General features: G+C 44.3%; 1 protein-coding gene across 1 annotated transcript; it reads right to left on the minus strand.

Moving 5' to 3' along the window:
* Positions 1–1,547: 1,547 nt before the first annotated feature.
* On the minus strand, positions 1,548–7,480 carry LOC136534036 (polyadenylation and cleavage factor homolog 4-like). The gene is made up of 6 exons (XM_066526527.1): positions 6,825–7,480; positions 5,386–5,487; positions 4,979–5,236; positions 4,690–4,815; positions 3,975–4,562; positions 1,548–3,806 (listed from the first exon to the last, which is right to left on the minus strand). Exons 1-6 carry the CDS (start codon positions 7,122–7,124, stop codon positions 2,097–2,099), a joined length of 3,084 nt encoding a protein of 1,027 aa, XP_066382624.1. The 5' UTR covers positions 7,125–7,480; the 3' UTR covers positions 1,548–2,096.
* Positions 7,481–16,542: the final 9,062 nt, after the last annotated feature.

Here is a 16,542-nt window from a genome sequence, read left to right on the forward strand (position 1 = left end):
TTCTTAATTATATACTCCAAAACTAAACACCATTAATGAGCATGAGCACCGGTGAAGCCGGTATGGTCATCTAAATGGAGGCAAGGGGAGGGCGTTAAGGGATGAAAAATGTGCCCTGCTAGAATTTTTTTATCATAAATTCCGCAAGGAAAGACCTTCCTGCTACTTGACAATAACATGCTGCAAATTTTCCTATCGATAAGATTAACATGTTGCAATTTTTCCGATCGATATGAGCAAACAAACGAGGAATATTTTCATGTGGACGCCGTGTAGATGCTAAGCGCACTAGTTAGAGAGCTTTGGACCTCGATCAAACGACTTAGCAAGTCTGAAGACTATATGCAAATTAATGGTTTAGACCTTAAACAAGTTTGAAGAATGTTCAATTATAGTTCCTCTCTACTGTGAAAATATAGAAACATCAATCATGTCATCTTGTATATACATTGTTGAGTCAAGTTAAAGTTTTACAATTAGAAACCTATATAAGACATTTAAAAATCAGAACGTTATTACACCCCGTGGTGGTGCAGATAGAAAAATGCATGGTACAAATAAAAAAAAGGTTTCGGCAACAACTTCTGCCGAGAAGCCGTCATAACACTGTGTATAAGGATAGCAACGGGGATGTACCCATCGGGTATCATCAGAACGTTCTCTTCCTCGCTACGGAGAATTCATCCCGTCTCCGTCCCCGTTAACTGTCTCGGATATAGATTCTTGCCCATCCCCGTATCCATCGGGCATCGATTGGGTAACAGATACCCGACGGGTACTGCATACCCGATAAACAAGGACACTTGGGGTCGCAGCTTTGCAATCAGAGACATTTCTTCTTCACCCGGGTATAAGTGTCGGAGTCTTGGAAATGCTGAGGAGAAGGAGCGAGGTTGCGAGGAGGACAAGCAAAGCTAGCAGAGAGACCAAACCGAGGAAGCAAGAGGCACGAGCGCTCGTGAGGCAGGCGTGCTTGTGCTGCTGACGGAGATGGTGAGGAAAAATTGAACTAGGGTTCCTAGAATACACAAACTATATATATGATTGTTCAGATTTGGACCAAAATGTCTATGTTGAGCTTCTTTGAACCTAATACTCGTATGACAGCTCAAATAGTCGGGTTCCCCAACGGGTAATGGGGACGGATAAACAGGAAACATTTCCGTACCCGCTATACCCGTCGGGGATGGATTATTGTCCATTTAGATGCCCGCAGGTAAAGATATGATCCCATCCCCGTCCCATAATGGATCAAATACCCGTCGGGTATCGGATATCAGGGGTCCCATTACCATCTTGAACTGTGTAGGAGGAAGAGCTGTTTTGGTGAATGATGGAACAAGAGCTGTTTTTAGGTCTGGTGGAACTGTAATTTGTGACTCAAGTGCTCCAGCTCTTCCAAAGGAGGACTTGAGATGCTCCGGCTCTTCCAAAGGACTTGAGAGGAGTGCTACGGCTCTTTCGAAGGAGGACTTAGAGGAGCCATGCCAAACAATCCCTGAGTAGTTTGTCGCATTTCACCCAGCTCCAAAAAGGACTATCAGGACTATGACAATGGTAAATATACGTTGACAGGTCGACAGCAAATCAACCACAACTAACTTGTTTAGTCCTGCCTCTATAATGTTCTATTATCAATTTCTAAGTACAAAAATTCCTACTCCAAAAGACGAGAAATGTTTTGTCAGAAAACAGCAGTGTCCGAGAAATGTATCATAGCCCTTTTTCCTCGTAAAGAAATCATACACTCTTTTGACATGCACCTACAGCTTTCTTTCTATCAACATAAAGATGCTTCTCAGATGGAGACCCAAAAGAAGATTTTCATAATTCTGACTCGCATGGCCAAAGTGCTCCTCTGGAGCTTTATTCTTTGTGTAAGCGCTTTATAAGGGGCACGGTGAAATCAATGGACGGTTTCAGATCTTCGCCAAAGTTTTGTTTATGATAATGCCTGCCACCTTCCACCAATCATCCTACATGTATGTCATCAGCCCAATCGCAACAGTTGCACATTTCCTCGTGCAAACCCCAGCTTCAGGCTCATCCATCTCAAGGCCACTCAAGAGCTTAGCTTCTGAGAAAGAACAATCATTCTAGTCAACCTCCATGCCATCATTTGAGCCTCTTGGCATGCATCTTACATGGACTATGGGCACATGCTCTTCAGGCTCAACATTGTTTCCGCAGCTGCTTTCTCCCTCGGGGTAATCCAAAAACACTGCATCCTTGTACATCCAGTTCCCCGTCTCAAAAGAATATATATCATCAAATGGTTCCCCACATAGTGCACAGATACTTTGCCTCTCGTCTGCAGGGACCATAAACTCACACACTTCTTCTGTAGAACCTAAATCTCCATCAGAAGCCTCAGTGCTGTCCTCAATTTCATGTGATCCATCAATGTAAATGTTCTTGCTAGGGTACCATCTTTTAGGTGCGATACCAGTATAGATAGTATCAGACTCCCTTGGCCCACAGCTTGATGCATGCAAGCTCAGTTCTTCTTCAAGCCTGAACCTATTACCACAGGTTTTACACTGATAGCTTTGGTCATCAAAGAGGCTGCTAATCACGTGCTCATGGTACTTGCGAAGTTTCTCTGGCTTGAACTCCAGGCCAATGAGGTCACCCATCTTAGTTTCGATAGCTTTGGGTAACGAAGCGTTTGTTGGGGCAGATGAATCAGAATTAGATGACACCTTACCAACTGAAGGCTTCAGAGCCGGCAAAGGCACAGCTGAAGCTGTGACATCTTTAGCATTCATGCTTGATGCTTTATTTGGCTGTGATAGGACAGCATTGGATGAATCAGAGGCTGGCGAAGAGATTAATCCCTTTGCAACCAGGGAACTGAGAAGACTCGAGAGCGGCGCAGCTTTCTCTGCACTCTGTGTTGATGAAGGTGGTGGCAGACCCGGTGGCAATGGTGGACGAGAAGTGTCTGGTGTCTGTGTATGCAAAGTGGTATTTTCACCAGCAGTATTTTGAAGTGATAAAGAAGCCACTGGAAGTGACCCACTTGGACCAAGTTGTGCATCACTGTGGTTATTTGGTTTGAACCCACTCTTTATGAGACCAGCCAACAAATTACTAGCAGTTGTCAGATCTGAGCTTATAGGGGTGGAATCACTGGGTAAAGAGACTTCTCCAAGATGGGAAGGTCTGAACAGCGATGGAGAATTTTCACGCGGAAAACTTGCCTGCAATGGATCAGATGGCTTAATATGTGACTTTGACTGTAAGGTAGGGTACTTTTGTGTCTGCAGGGATGCCTGTTGATTAGGTTCATGAGAATCTTTAGCAAGTACTGGCAATGCTCTTTGGCTATATTCTTCTTGAGGATTTTGGCCCAATTGAGAAAATGATCTGGAAGGATAAAAATCAGACTCAGCAAGATTTGGAGAACCCTGACGTGCAAAAGGTGCAGTAGAAGGTGAGTGAGCTTGTGGAGGGGAAGATGACCAATATCTATGCTTCTGCTGCCCAAAAGCTTCAGTTGATCTTATTGGCACACTATTTGCAGTATCTAGGCTTGACCTTCCAGCATAGTGTCCTGATAACCCAACAGGTACAGATGAAGTGATACTTGCTGTCATGCTGCCAGTATAAATGGTGGACCTCTCTGCTGGCTGATTTGAAAACCTTGATATCCTAGGGTCCAACCCAATGTCTGGGAGTGTTTTTTCCTGGGACAGCCAGAGAGAGGAACCTCGAGGTGGTGGGAACTGTTGTCCTTCAGGCCTAATTTCCCTATCAATTCTTGTTTCCACCTCACGCTTGCCAAGAAGGTACTCTTCCTGATCCTGAACAATTGAAAATACAAGTAGTATTATAATACTTTCCAACAAGAAAGAAATTTTGCATCGTGCATGTTTAAAACATCTCTGGCATTATTATGTAGCGATAATTAGCATATCAATATTTACTGGATACTTAATATAATTTTCTTTCAATAATTTTGAGTCACATACCATGTATGCTGAAATTCTTCTTTCTTGGCCTGCTGCAAGTCCAAATCTTGACACGTTATCAAGTTTATGTGTGTTAGGATCTATAAGTTCCACAGGTCCTGCCTCTGCCCATTTAGCCCTTTGGAGGCTTGCAAACTTAGCATTCCCATCATCAGACATCCATTCTCCTTTTATTACATTATTGCTACCACCATATTCTGCTGCTTTAGAGTGTACATCATCCCAAACATATTCTTCTTCCTCAGAGTGCTTCCAGCTTTTGTTAGATGAAGGCCTACCAACTCTATCGGCATTAATTGAAGGAGTTGGAAGAAGTGCACTATCCAAACGTACAGACCCTGATGGCCGAACATCCTTGCTTGCATAAAAGTTGCTGCGCCTGTCAAATTGTTCTTCAGAAGACCCAACACCAGAGGCATAATAAGGCCCCCCAATTCCATCTTGACCTTTGGGTTTTGAGCGAACTTGACCAGTTCCCACAGCAGCCTGCTGTGAAATGTTGGAGAATCCAAGGCCCCTCACATCTCTACCTGCCTGTTTTTCATGAACAGGATTGCTAAAAGGGTCCCTCTGAGTGCGCTGTATGTTCTGCATGTTACAGTTAAAAGTAGTATATTAGAGAGAAAAATGTGAATGACACAAGGAGCAGTGACAGTTTTCTGCCATTTTACATGAAGAGATGTCAAAAGAGCCAAAGAGATAGCAGCGAACTTACAGGTCTAGCATTAGGAGCTTCTAATCGTCTCCCTGCATTTCTATCAGTACCTAGCCTGTTAGCCCTCTCAATGTCATCGCCTGTATCAGCAATTACAGCTGTCTTAGCACCACTTCCAAGTATCCCCTGTCCGAAGTAAGGGAAAAACAGCATCACGAACAAAATCACAAAGGGTGCAAAAGAACATAGTGGCAGCTACAATGCTACACATGATACATATTTTGATTACGTCCCAGAGGTCAAAGGAGTGAACAGGTGTATTAAGATAACTTGAGAAAGAATATCTTGCCTTAGTTGGTTGATTGAGTTGCTGTCTCGCTTCCAAATATTTTGGATTTACATGTATGCTATTGGATGGGCGCGGGGATTGAGAATCGGTACTTGATGGTGCAGCAGTCGATGATCCATTGGCAGATGACTGAAAACCAAGTTCTTTCTCAATCATTTGGAGCGGAGGTAGAGGAAACACTCCTTTCCATGTTCCAAAGAGGTGCCTCATGCTATGATGTATAGCAGGATCTACTCGTTTATATGCCTTGCAGAACACCTAGCAAAAAAAAATGAAAAGTACAACCAAACAAAACTTAGTTATTGTGATGTCCAAGTCACACCATCTCAATAAATAAATATTGTTTCCAGAGGTTGGAACCATCTCTAATCCCATATCAAGAAGATGGTACAGGATGAAATACTAACCTCTGGTAATCTTGCTGAGAAATGTTTAACATAATCTTTTCCAATATTTTTTACAATACTGTCAAGTAGATATAGCGATGGTAATTTCTGTTCACTTGGAACCTACAGGGACAAGCAACCATCAAATAAAATAGATACACCCCCTCCATACATATAGTGGATAACAACTGCATAACACTATAGTGGATTATAGTAATACAGGGCAACAAGAAAAACCAAACGCTGATATGCCAAAACAATGTGGATTTCAAGACAAACACTGGTAGATATGATTTAACAACAGAACATATACAACAGTGCGAGTCTTACAATTCACACAACTACATAGCTGAGAAGGTTCAATGGTGTTTATTCGTGATTCCTTTTATCCGGTGACTAGGACTCAACCTTACTTCTGAAGAATCCAGTAAGTTTTCCTTTTAGAATACAACCAACAAAACAAAATGAGCATAGATAACATGCCACCTCAAACCGTGTATGGCAGCAAGGTTACACAAAGTAATACACAAACCAAGTCAACCAATGCTCAGCGGTTATCCAGGAGTGTAAGGAGAAGCCCAGTGCAGGCCAAACTTGTGGCATATATTATGCTTCACAATTCCCTGTCTTTTTATCAGTGCATCGATATATTTTTCGTATGTACATGACGATGTATCATAAACTTCAGTTTGTAGTAGAACTTTCTGAAATCTGGAAACTTGGCGATTCAACTGATAGGATACACAAGTTGATAACTTTGTCACTGGTCAGCATGAGAACAGTATAATAGTTACTGCAGCATGAGGACATAATCTGTACACAAGTTTGTGGGGAGCGTGGGAATGAAACGCTTTTGAAGCCTGGTTCGATGTTCAACCATGTTGCTGATAACTTATTTTGTTTTAGTACCAGTGGTAACTGTTGTAGCCCTCTAATTAGCAGAGGGTGGTTCAAACCACAATGTTCATATTTGTTTTGCCATGTCACAGGAGTCTGAAATTCATATAAACCAATGAACACTTGAGAAACGAAGTTGAGCAACGAACTTTGCATTTGAAATCGTATAAACCATGTATATTAGCATCACAAAAGCAAGCTCCGCAGACACAAGACAGCGAGAGGGAGAGAAATGAGATGGGAGGAGAGAGATTTCTCAGCAAAGATAGGTAAATCAGCATTTCCTTTTGCATCTATTGTACACAAAACAACTCGCTTCGCAACATCACAGTGATTGATCTTGATAGCTAGCATGGACACTAGTGTGTACAATGCACAGAGGCCTGGTAATCCTACCACACCACCGAGCACATGTGATGTATCTAGCATAAGAGACAGCCAGTGGGTGTGTGCTTGCTACTACTAGATGGCGCCTTAGAATTACTTTTACATGGTGAATTGAGGAAGAAGAGGGGGAAGACGGCAGTTTGACGAGCGTAAGAAGAGTCAAAGGCAAAGGTCACCTCGAGGATGTTGGCGCAGATGAGGGCGGCGATGGGCTTGGCGGCCTGGAGGTTCTCGCCGGCGATGATGGTGAGGTTGGTGATGATGGGCTTGGAGTTGAAGGTGAGCTCCCCGAGCGCGGTCCGGTACTGGCCGAGCAGCTCGTCGACCAGCGCTTGCTCGGCGGCGCTGGCGGCGCCATTGGAGGAGGCGTAAGATCTGGGATTCCGCGACGGCGGCGGCGGCTGCGCGAGGCGCGGCTTCTTGGCGCCGGGGTCGAGGCCCGCGGCGGATCTGCGGGCAGAGGCGGAGGCCTCCATGGGGACCGCGGAGGCGGAGGCGCGTATGACCGGCGGGCGGGCGGGAAGCTAGGGTTTGGGGCGCATGGGAGAGGGAAAGAGCGGGGGAGCTAGGGTTTGCGAGGCGGGTCGCGTATTCGAAGCGGCTGGGGTCTGAGGATCGGGGGGAATGGATTGGGGCGTCAGCGAGGGAGAGGGCAAGTGAGGAGGAGGAGGAGGCCGAAGCGGCGGCTTGGCTCGGCTGAGGACAGTGGATGCAGCAGGCAGCAGGCAGCAGGCAGCAGCAGGTTTGATTTGATTTCGCGTCAGCGTTTCGGGTCCGGAGGCCGGAGGGAGAGACCGGGAGGAAGCAACACGAGCCGCGAAACGAGGAAGAGGAGGACGCAGCGATGGCACACTGATGTTGCCTTTTTATCACATGGCCCCTTACTATTTGTGGAATTTGTCGCTGGTGTCTCGGCGTAGGATGGTCGGATGGAAACAGTAGGTATAGACGTCCCCCGAGGCACCACAGCCCGGCTCGAAGCATGCATTTTGGCCCGGCCCAGTGAGCAGCAGGCTTAGGCTGGCATGGCCCAGTGAGCTGCGGGCCTAGGCCGGCACGGCCCGATGCATAGGGCCGCGGCCCGATGCATAGGGCCGTGTCTGGGCCGCTCCTCAGGCATATTGGGTGGCACAGCACGGCTCGAAAAATGTCACAGGCTCTTTTAAAGCCTGATACCCCCAATCAAATATTTACAAATTCTTATCCTCCGTAACCCTACCTCCCTTCCCATCCCAGAAGACGTAGCCGCCGCCACCCAAGGGCGAAGCCAGGCCAAAATGGCGCCGGGGTCAGGTATAATATACAATGGGGTCTTTGCCCTTAAAGAACAATGCAAAACAGTAATTCCCACTGAGTTTGTACAAATTCACGGGTCAACCGACCCCAACAGCAAAACATAGCTTTGCCCCTGCCGCCACCTCTCGTTCCGACTCCACGAACGCGCCCTTCTCTCCCCCGGTCACATGCTTCTCTTCCTCTCTCGATGCTTCTCTCCGGTTCGCCTCCAGCACGCCTCCTCCGACCACCGCAATGGACGACGGGCTCCTCTGTCCTACAGCTGCATGCCTCCTCCCGGCGCCTGGCTCGAGTGCTCGACAGACGACAGCCGCCTGCGTCCTGCTGATTTGCGGTCGCCTTCTCCTCCTGGCCCTGCCCCGACGGGCCGAGGGCCGATGCTAATGCCCATCGTGGCGCCACCTCCACCCCCTCCGCACTGCTAGAGCGCACAAGCGGCAGGGGACGAATGCGCTGGCGGCCATCTGTGACCTGCCTCTTCCTTGTGACGTGATGGCGGCGCTCCCCCACGCGGCCACGCCTCGGCTCCTCCCCTGCGTAACGCTCAGCGGCGGGGAGACTTAGGGCTCGGGCTAGCCCAACCTACTTCATCGGCCATGCTTTTTCGAGCTGGCCTAGCCTAGAAATGGCCCATAATGTCATGCCTGGGCCGAAGGTCAGGTCCGTGGCCCTAAGAGGCACAGCCCAAGAGGTACGGCGTGTCGTGCCGGCCCGACCCCCTTCGAGCTGTGCCGTGCTGGGCCTGGCCCGTTGGACATCTATAACGATAGGAGATGATTTTTGATTGTTTAGAAATTTTGTATAGTTATTATCAGTTTATTAACTATTTATATTATATTAGTATAATGGGTTACAATATAGTGCTAAAAATTAGAGAAATCAAACTTTATACTTCATCCTGTTCCAAATTATAAGACTGTTTGGTATTTCTAGATTCATCATAGCTTTTAATATGTATCTAGACATAATATACAACTAGCTATGTAGGAAAAGTTCTGAATCTAGAAAAGCTAAAACGTCTTATAATTAATTTGGAACAAAGAAAGTACTTAGTATGATCACAAACGGATATGACATCAGTTTTATTGGTTAGAATTTTTTTATAATCATCGATTCGAATATTTACGTTACAATGTTAGTGCTAAAAATGGGAAAACCAAACTATATATGATTATGATCATAAACGGATATGATATCACTTTATTGGAAAGAGCATGGTCAATTACATTTTTTTTATTTTCATCACTACTATGTTTTAACTTTTATATGTCTCCTTCACCTATGTTCTATCTTTATTACTTTCTCTCTCAAGATGAGAAGGCCAGTCTCATCAATTGTTGCTTCTGCCACCATCAATATGAGCATCATCCAAGCTCGGTCCTGAGTCCTTCCCTTGAGGAGGCCGGGACAAGGCGAAGTTAGGGGACTCGGTAATTGTAAAATGTATTTGAGTTCGTGTCAGTTCGATGTTGGCAAGTACTTAAACACTAATAAACTACTTTTTTACTATGCATTGGAGAGGAGTAAAATGTTCACGCTCTTTATCACGAGATTTTGAGTCTCACGTGTCTACCGTTTCACCATCAATATATCTCTTGAAAGTGAATCATGTTCCATTTTTTTAATCTTAGCCATTTCAGTCCTTTTCTTTATTTCCTTTTTTTATTTTGTTAACACGGTATAGGCACACACATGGATGACATAAGACCATCGCAAGAATACACAACGGCACACACACGATTTTTATACAGGTTCAAGCCTCCTTTGTGCAGGAGTAAGGGGGTGTTTGGTTGCCCCTCTTAAATTTTAGTCGTTGTCCCATCGTATGTTTGGACACATGCATGAAGTATTAAATATAAACTAATTACATAGTTTACGACTAATTTGCTGAGACGAATCTTTTGAGCCTAATTAGTCCATGATTTGACAATATTTTGCTACAGTAAATATGTGCTAATGACGGATTAATTAGGCTTAAAAAATTCATCTCGTGGAGTACTGATGGATTATGTAATTTGTTTTTTATTAGTATCCGAACACCCTATGCAATATCCTCTCGACACACCTCGTAAATTTTAGTAGCCGGATCCAAACACCCCAGGGCGAGTAGTATGATGAGCCCTAGATTCACACGAAAAACTAATGATGCATATCGAAGTACTTATTACTTTTATGTATGTCATGAATTTGCGGTACTAAAATGAATTAGGGTTACGGAGATTCCAGCGTAATACAATTGTGGCCACAATTTAATACGAATAAATCAATTTCAAAGTAATTCAAATAAAATCATGAATTTACAAAATAAGGTATGAAAATTGACACTGCAACTGCCAACTGGTTTGAGGGATGAACCGGTTGCGTAGCGGACATCACCAGAACCGGTTCCTTAACTAGAACTAGTTCTGAAGGTGGTCGCCAGAAACGGTGTTGTCGACCTACAACTGATTCGGCTGGTAGCACCCTCAGAACCGGTTGTTGACAACTACTAGTTCTGGTGAATGTGGCATTCCAAAGGCTGAATGGCCTGAGTCGTAAATAAATTGACCTAATCAAAGACTAGGAAATAATAAAGAAAAGAAGAAGAAATAAAAAAAAGGTTGGACTAACCTTTTCGGACACGTTTGGATGGCCCTCCACGCACTCGCCTACAACCTCCCTCATCCAAGTTAGGCCATTACAGGATTTTCAACGTCCTGAGTTGGGCCATTTTTCATCTTGCTTAGTTAGATTATAGTTCTAACCTTGCATCCTCTCAACTAAACCCTACCCCATTATTCTCTAAAAAAAACTAAACCCTATGGTCGTTGGTTCAAAAAAATAAAAAAACAAAAAGACTATGGCTGCCAAACCCATTGCGCCCGGGGCTCGATCGGAAGACAGCGTCCGCAAGGCGGCGAGGACACAGCGAGCACATCGCCAGGCTTCCATTGTCGTTGTGTGTCGTCATGGTAACTGTTCCTTGCGTATCACATTTTTTTCTTTCAAATTTATGTAGTAGCCATACCCACCATTGTATAACTCTAGCCCCTGTTGCGCCCCGCACTGGCGACTCAGGCGGCGGCCAAAAACGGTGGAATGGTTCAGCAGTGTTATTCACAAGACACCCCAAGACACATATATCCTAACATAACGAAGAATGGTTTAGTCCGATACTATCTTTCTTGTGTATTTATATGATAAGTCGACGATTGAACCCACTAAAGTTATGTTGTATGATGAGAAGTTTGCTATCCTTTCACTAGTGAGGTATTCAGCTGGTAACATCATAAACTTTTGTGATCCAATTGATCCTTCAAATACATTTTTGCTTATTCCAATGGATGTTTATGAAAGCAAGTCTCTATCAACTTTCAAAAGCATCAAAAGTTTTGTGCCTATAACATCATGGGTTTTAGCATCAAGAGATAATCAACCAGGATCTGTAATTAATGGCTCAGCAAATTATTTCATGACATGTCATCATGGTAATACTGAGAATGTGATTTCACTTTCAGTGTTGAGTAAGAGAGGTGATTCTTATGAGGTGGTGTTGAGTGACTATCGCCCGTTGAAAATAGCGACAGATTCAGTTCCTCAAAAGATTTGATTAAATGACACCTTTATTCAGAATGCATTGAAAATAATGTTAAAGGACGAAGATTGGAAGGTGCCAGCCAAAAACTATATAGAATATTTTTTCCTGTTTAATTAGACACTTGTTACATTTATTTTCTTTTCAATTTAACACTGTATATGCTTGCAGAAAGCTTTGTCGAGTATGAGCATTAAGTGAAACAAGGAAAAGAGGTATGCTACAGATTTGATGAATTTTAAAATACTTATCTTGCACTCCCCTTACTCTCTCCCTATTTGCATACTACTACTAGAGCAGAGCTTTACCTAACTAAAGAGAGTAGTTTCCTCCTTGTGGTCATGAATGAGAGTGACGGGGTAGGGGGTATTTATAGCACTTTAGTGTGGGCCCATGGATTCATGTGATGCATCTTGTGAGAGTGAGAGCATGCAAAGAGGTGGTGGATGTGGCAGAACCGCCTGAAATAGCACGTTTCCGAAGGCGCTCGTCTTCCACCAAACACTAAGCACCCTGAAAGTTGGATACATCGGATGGTTCCATCGAGTACACCCCAAGGGAGAACTCGAACAATCCACGTTTTTCATCTAGAATCCAATAAGTGAGAACGAGTTTACAATACTTAGTCCATTTCATACAACAAGAGTTCTCGGAAATACATTATTACAATACCAAGTTCATAGTTTGGAATTTAAACAGCGAAATTGAAATAAGCATCTAACAATAAGATTCAAGGATCCGTCTGTGCCCACTAGAAGAATCCTCCACACAACAGCCACTCCTCAAGCGGCACCTACAATAGGGGTAAAAAAACTATGAGTACATAATGTACTCGCAAGACTTACCCGACTAGTGGGAATAATTTTCCGACTCCAAAGGATATGATAGACTTTATGGTTTGCTGGTTTCCTTTTTGCGAAAAGCATTACTAGTAGTGAATCTGATAAGTATGTGTTTTATTAGCAGTCATGATTAGTTCATTAGCTAACCATTCTATGTAAGCACCTATTCTACTTTCAAGCAAGAGTTGAGCAATCAGATCCATTCATCGTCTTTCATCTTCCAGTTCTTACTACGGTGCTAGACCATAGCCAAGTCATACCGTATCACACGGCGATTCACGAATCAATGTATCCCAGCTAGGTACCCTGAAACACATGCCCCGCTTGTACCCTAGGCACAAGCAAGACCAACCCACCACTCTCCTGTCAAGGGGTTGAGGTCCCCGTCCAAACTTGGACACCAAGCTCCCACTCCTGAGTCCCGGACTTAGTGTGGTACTTAGACCTCCATCATCCCCGCCTCCAATCAGTCGGTCTAGAAAGAGCCAAAACCCATGACAAGAGAGCAATAAGCCTTCCCGCTCTCATAAGCAAGTATGTACTCAGGATAATGAGTCTGTGACCTGACTACCATCCACAACAACGAATGGGCCTTAATCGACACGAATAGAGAAAATAGTATAACCAAGCTAAGCCCCGTTGGCCACGGAACATAACTTGTTACACCCACCAATACCTATACCATATCCCTGCCCTGTCTCTATTTTTTCTTTCATTATTTTATCATGAGAGTAATTATAATAATCACCTAGTGTGAGTAACAATAGGTTACTCAAGCTACCGAAAACCTAAGCATAGTAGCTACTCGAACCTGTACTAGTAGGACTCATATGTAGGTTTATCTATGCATGTAGTTTCAATATTAATCCTGTAACGTAAATGCACATCCCATATATATATATATATATATATCCAGTGATTATTCGAAAAAAGGATTATGCATCGAGGCTTGCCTTAGGCAAGAGGATTAGTCAGCTATATCAGTCGCCAGTGGCTCCTAAGGCTTCCTCCTGTACGACGACCTCCTCCTCGTACTCCTCGATCACCTCCTCGTACTCTTGCTCTCCGATGGTCATGAACTCCACCAACTCGTTCTCTATATGCATGCAACGATGATGCAACACTTAGTATTTTAGCAACAGCAGCTCTTAAAATAAGAATACATCTACTAATCTACTAAGCTAACTCTAATGACTAAGATACTAAGCTAACTAGTATTTTCATCAAACATGGTACAAATTCATCTAACAAGTATTAACTTAACAACTAAAATATATTCTTGCTTCTACTAGCAATTTAACATATATTAAAACAAGGAGTATCTAACTACCCTAAAGCTTAGCCTATTCTAAGGCTACAAAAATTACAACGAGCAAATAATAATACAAGAAAACTACAATAAAATTTTTAGAGCTAAAGCTATTACCATTTTGTCACAAAAATTCCTACAATTATTAACCTAATAATATTATGTATTTCCAATTGATTTAATAGACCTTGGTTTCATCATAAATATGTATGAAATAATTATACTAACAGATAGAGCACAATTTTAGAAACTTAATAAAATTTATTTCACAATTTTTGGACACCTACATGTTTTTATATGATTTACCAAAGATCAGCTCAAAAATTATATTAGAAAACTATTTCTAATTCCTTATGAAAAAGAAAATCGAATTCTCCCGCCCGGCCCATGCGACGCAGCGCGCGCTGATATATTAGCGAAAACGCCCCTGGACTATGAATAAAACAACCCATAGTCCATGTTACTATTCCTAGAGACAGCACCTATGCAAAAAAAAACCCCTTGTACTCTCTCCTCTTTACAACGACATGGTCCCTGGCCTCCCCCGTGTGCTCCGGCAGTGGCGAGCGGTGGCACTAGCGACAGCGCCGGCCACCCGGGACCCATGCTAACTTAGCTAAGAGGCTGAATCTCACCAAGGGGTTGACGCGAGGCGATGGATGGTGGTTGCATGAGCCGAGATGTCGTAGAAGGACCTCTCCATGATGGCGGGCACCTTGTGGCAAAGGCGACGACGTTTTGGTGAGCCACAACAACAACAAGGCAGTAGGGGTAGCGGATGAGCAATGACAACTCACCAGTGACCTAACCGAGGTGCCGGCTCGGCCAGAGACGACCCGAGCGAGGATGGACACATGCGCGCTGCGAGGTGAACGACGGACCGCAAAGGCATGGCCATGTCAGCGGTGAGGAGGCGGCACTAGTGCTGTGACTAGTGTGTGCACGACGAAGAGGGGTTCTAGGCGGGGCTAGTGGTGCGGTCAATTCGACGCAAAATGGCAAGGTTGGAGCTGGCCACGGTGTGGTGGGCTGAGCCTTAATGGCGTGGCGGTGGGAGCAAAGCTCCAAAATTGGAGCTCGGCTTGGCCGTAATCAAGGCAGGGTGGGGGTGGTCGATAAGAGGGTGTAAAGGCAGAGATGTGGGCATGAGGAATTGATGAGAGGTGCTTGCTCTCTGGTTCACCATGATCGTGACTCGACGGCGACAAAAAGCAGATAGAGAAAGAGAGAAACGAGGCACAATAGGTGGGTTCGGTTCGTCCTTGCCTTGGCGGGATGCGAGCGGTTGTGGCTGAGGGACCTACGTCCAAGCACAAGGGGATGAGTGTGAGCGTCCATGACCAGCCATGGCCCACACGCCATAGCGCTTTTAATAACGCGATGATGATGTGCATGGCCACGTGCGGACAGCACCCAATTGGGCCATGGAGGGGGCAGCGCAATGCAGCGAGCAGACACGAGTATGGGAGTGACATGACGATAGCGGCAGCGTCGCGACACGAGGCAGCAATGGGTGGACACGATGGCAGCAACATCGCAGCCACGACGGCACCAATGGCGGCAGCGCGAGGCTGGGCAGCCAAGCGCGGGGCCAGCGGCCCGACCGACCTAGCGTGGCGGTGTAGGTTGACCGCACAAGGCATGACCATGTGCACGGCGTGGGGAGGCCGCGTGGTGACCGCGCACACAGCACCAACCAACCCGAGACAGGTGACACGCACGAATTTTAAAGCACCCAACATGACTAAATGGTTGCTACAGGAGCCAAACCATCTTCACCATGCTCAAGATGGCATATGAGACTACCAAATCGAGCTATAATACTACACCACCCCTTAACCCAATCTCTCTAAATAATTTGCTAAACATAGCAATGTCTAGCTGTTGACAGACTTGGAAAATTTCTAGGTTTTTGAGCTGGATTTGTTTTCAAGTTCTATTTCTAGACTATTAGAAATACTAGCTAGTAACATTATTTTTGTACAACAAGTATTTCATTGTCATCTACAAAGTTTGCACTTCAAACTTTATTTAAGTATCACACACATGTTCTATAGTATTTTTATTCAATAAAAATTAGTTTACACCCCTACTTGTTAACTATACAAATCGTGGAGCAACTTTCATTTTGCATTTTTATTGATTGTTTTGAGTTACAAAAATTGATCTACACACTTGATCACATGCATTAACACATAAACATGATGATCAGACATGTTTTAATAAATGATTTAGGGTGTAACACTGAGGGTGTTACAACTCTCCCTCCCATAAACAAAATCTCGTCCCGAGATTTCGTGTGAGTACCTAGTGTAGGAAAAAGGGTAAGAGTGGGCTTTTAACATAACTATTACCTCAGGCACACCGGGGAGAAGATGGAGATAATGCTCTAGAATATAACTCCCTAGCTCCCAAGTTTCTTCGTCCTCCGAGTGATTTTGCCACTGAACTTTATAAAACTTCACCACATTGTTCCTAGTCACTCTTTCTTTTTCATCTAAGATCTTGACAGGATGCTCAATATAAGAAAGATCAGGTTAGAGAGTGAGTCCTTCAATTTCCACTACTTCCTTAGGAACCCATAAACACTTCTTTAGTTAGGAAACTATGAAAGGCATTATGTACTACTGACAAAATATCCGAGAGCTGGATACGGTAGGCAACAGTACCACACCGGACCAAAATCTTGTAAGGTCCAACATAGCGAGGGGCTAGCTTTCCCTGGACACCAAAGTGATGCACCCCTCTCATGGGAGACACTTTGAGATACACATGATCACCAACTTCAAATTGCAAGGGCCTTCTTTGCTTGTCTGCATAAGTTTTCTAACGACTTTGAGTAGTCTTCAAATGACTTTGAATAACACTGACTT

The sequence above is a fragment of the Miscanthus floridulus genome, unplaced genomic scaffold (assembly GCF_019320115.1).
Source record: "Miscanthus floridulus cultivar M001 unplaced genomic scaffold, ASM1932011v1 os_1445_1_2, whole genome shotgun sequence".
In the NCBI taxonomy this organism is placed as follows: Eukaryota; Viridiplantae; Streptophyta; class Magnoliopsida; order Poales; family Poaceae; genus Miscanthus; species Miscanthus floridulus.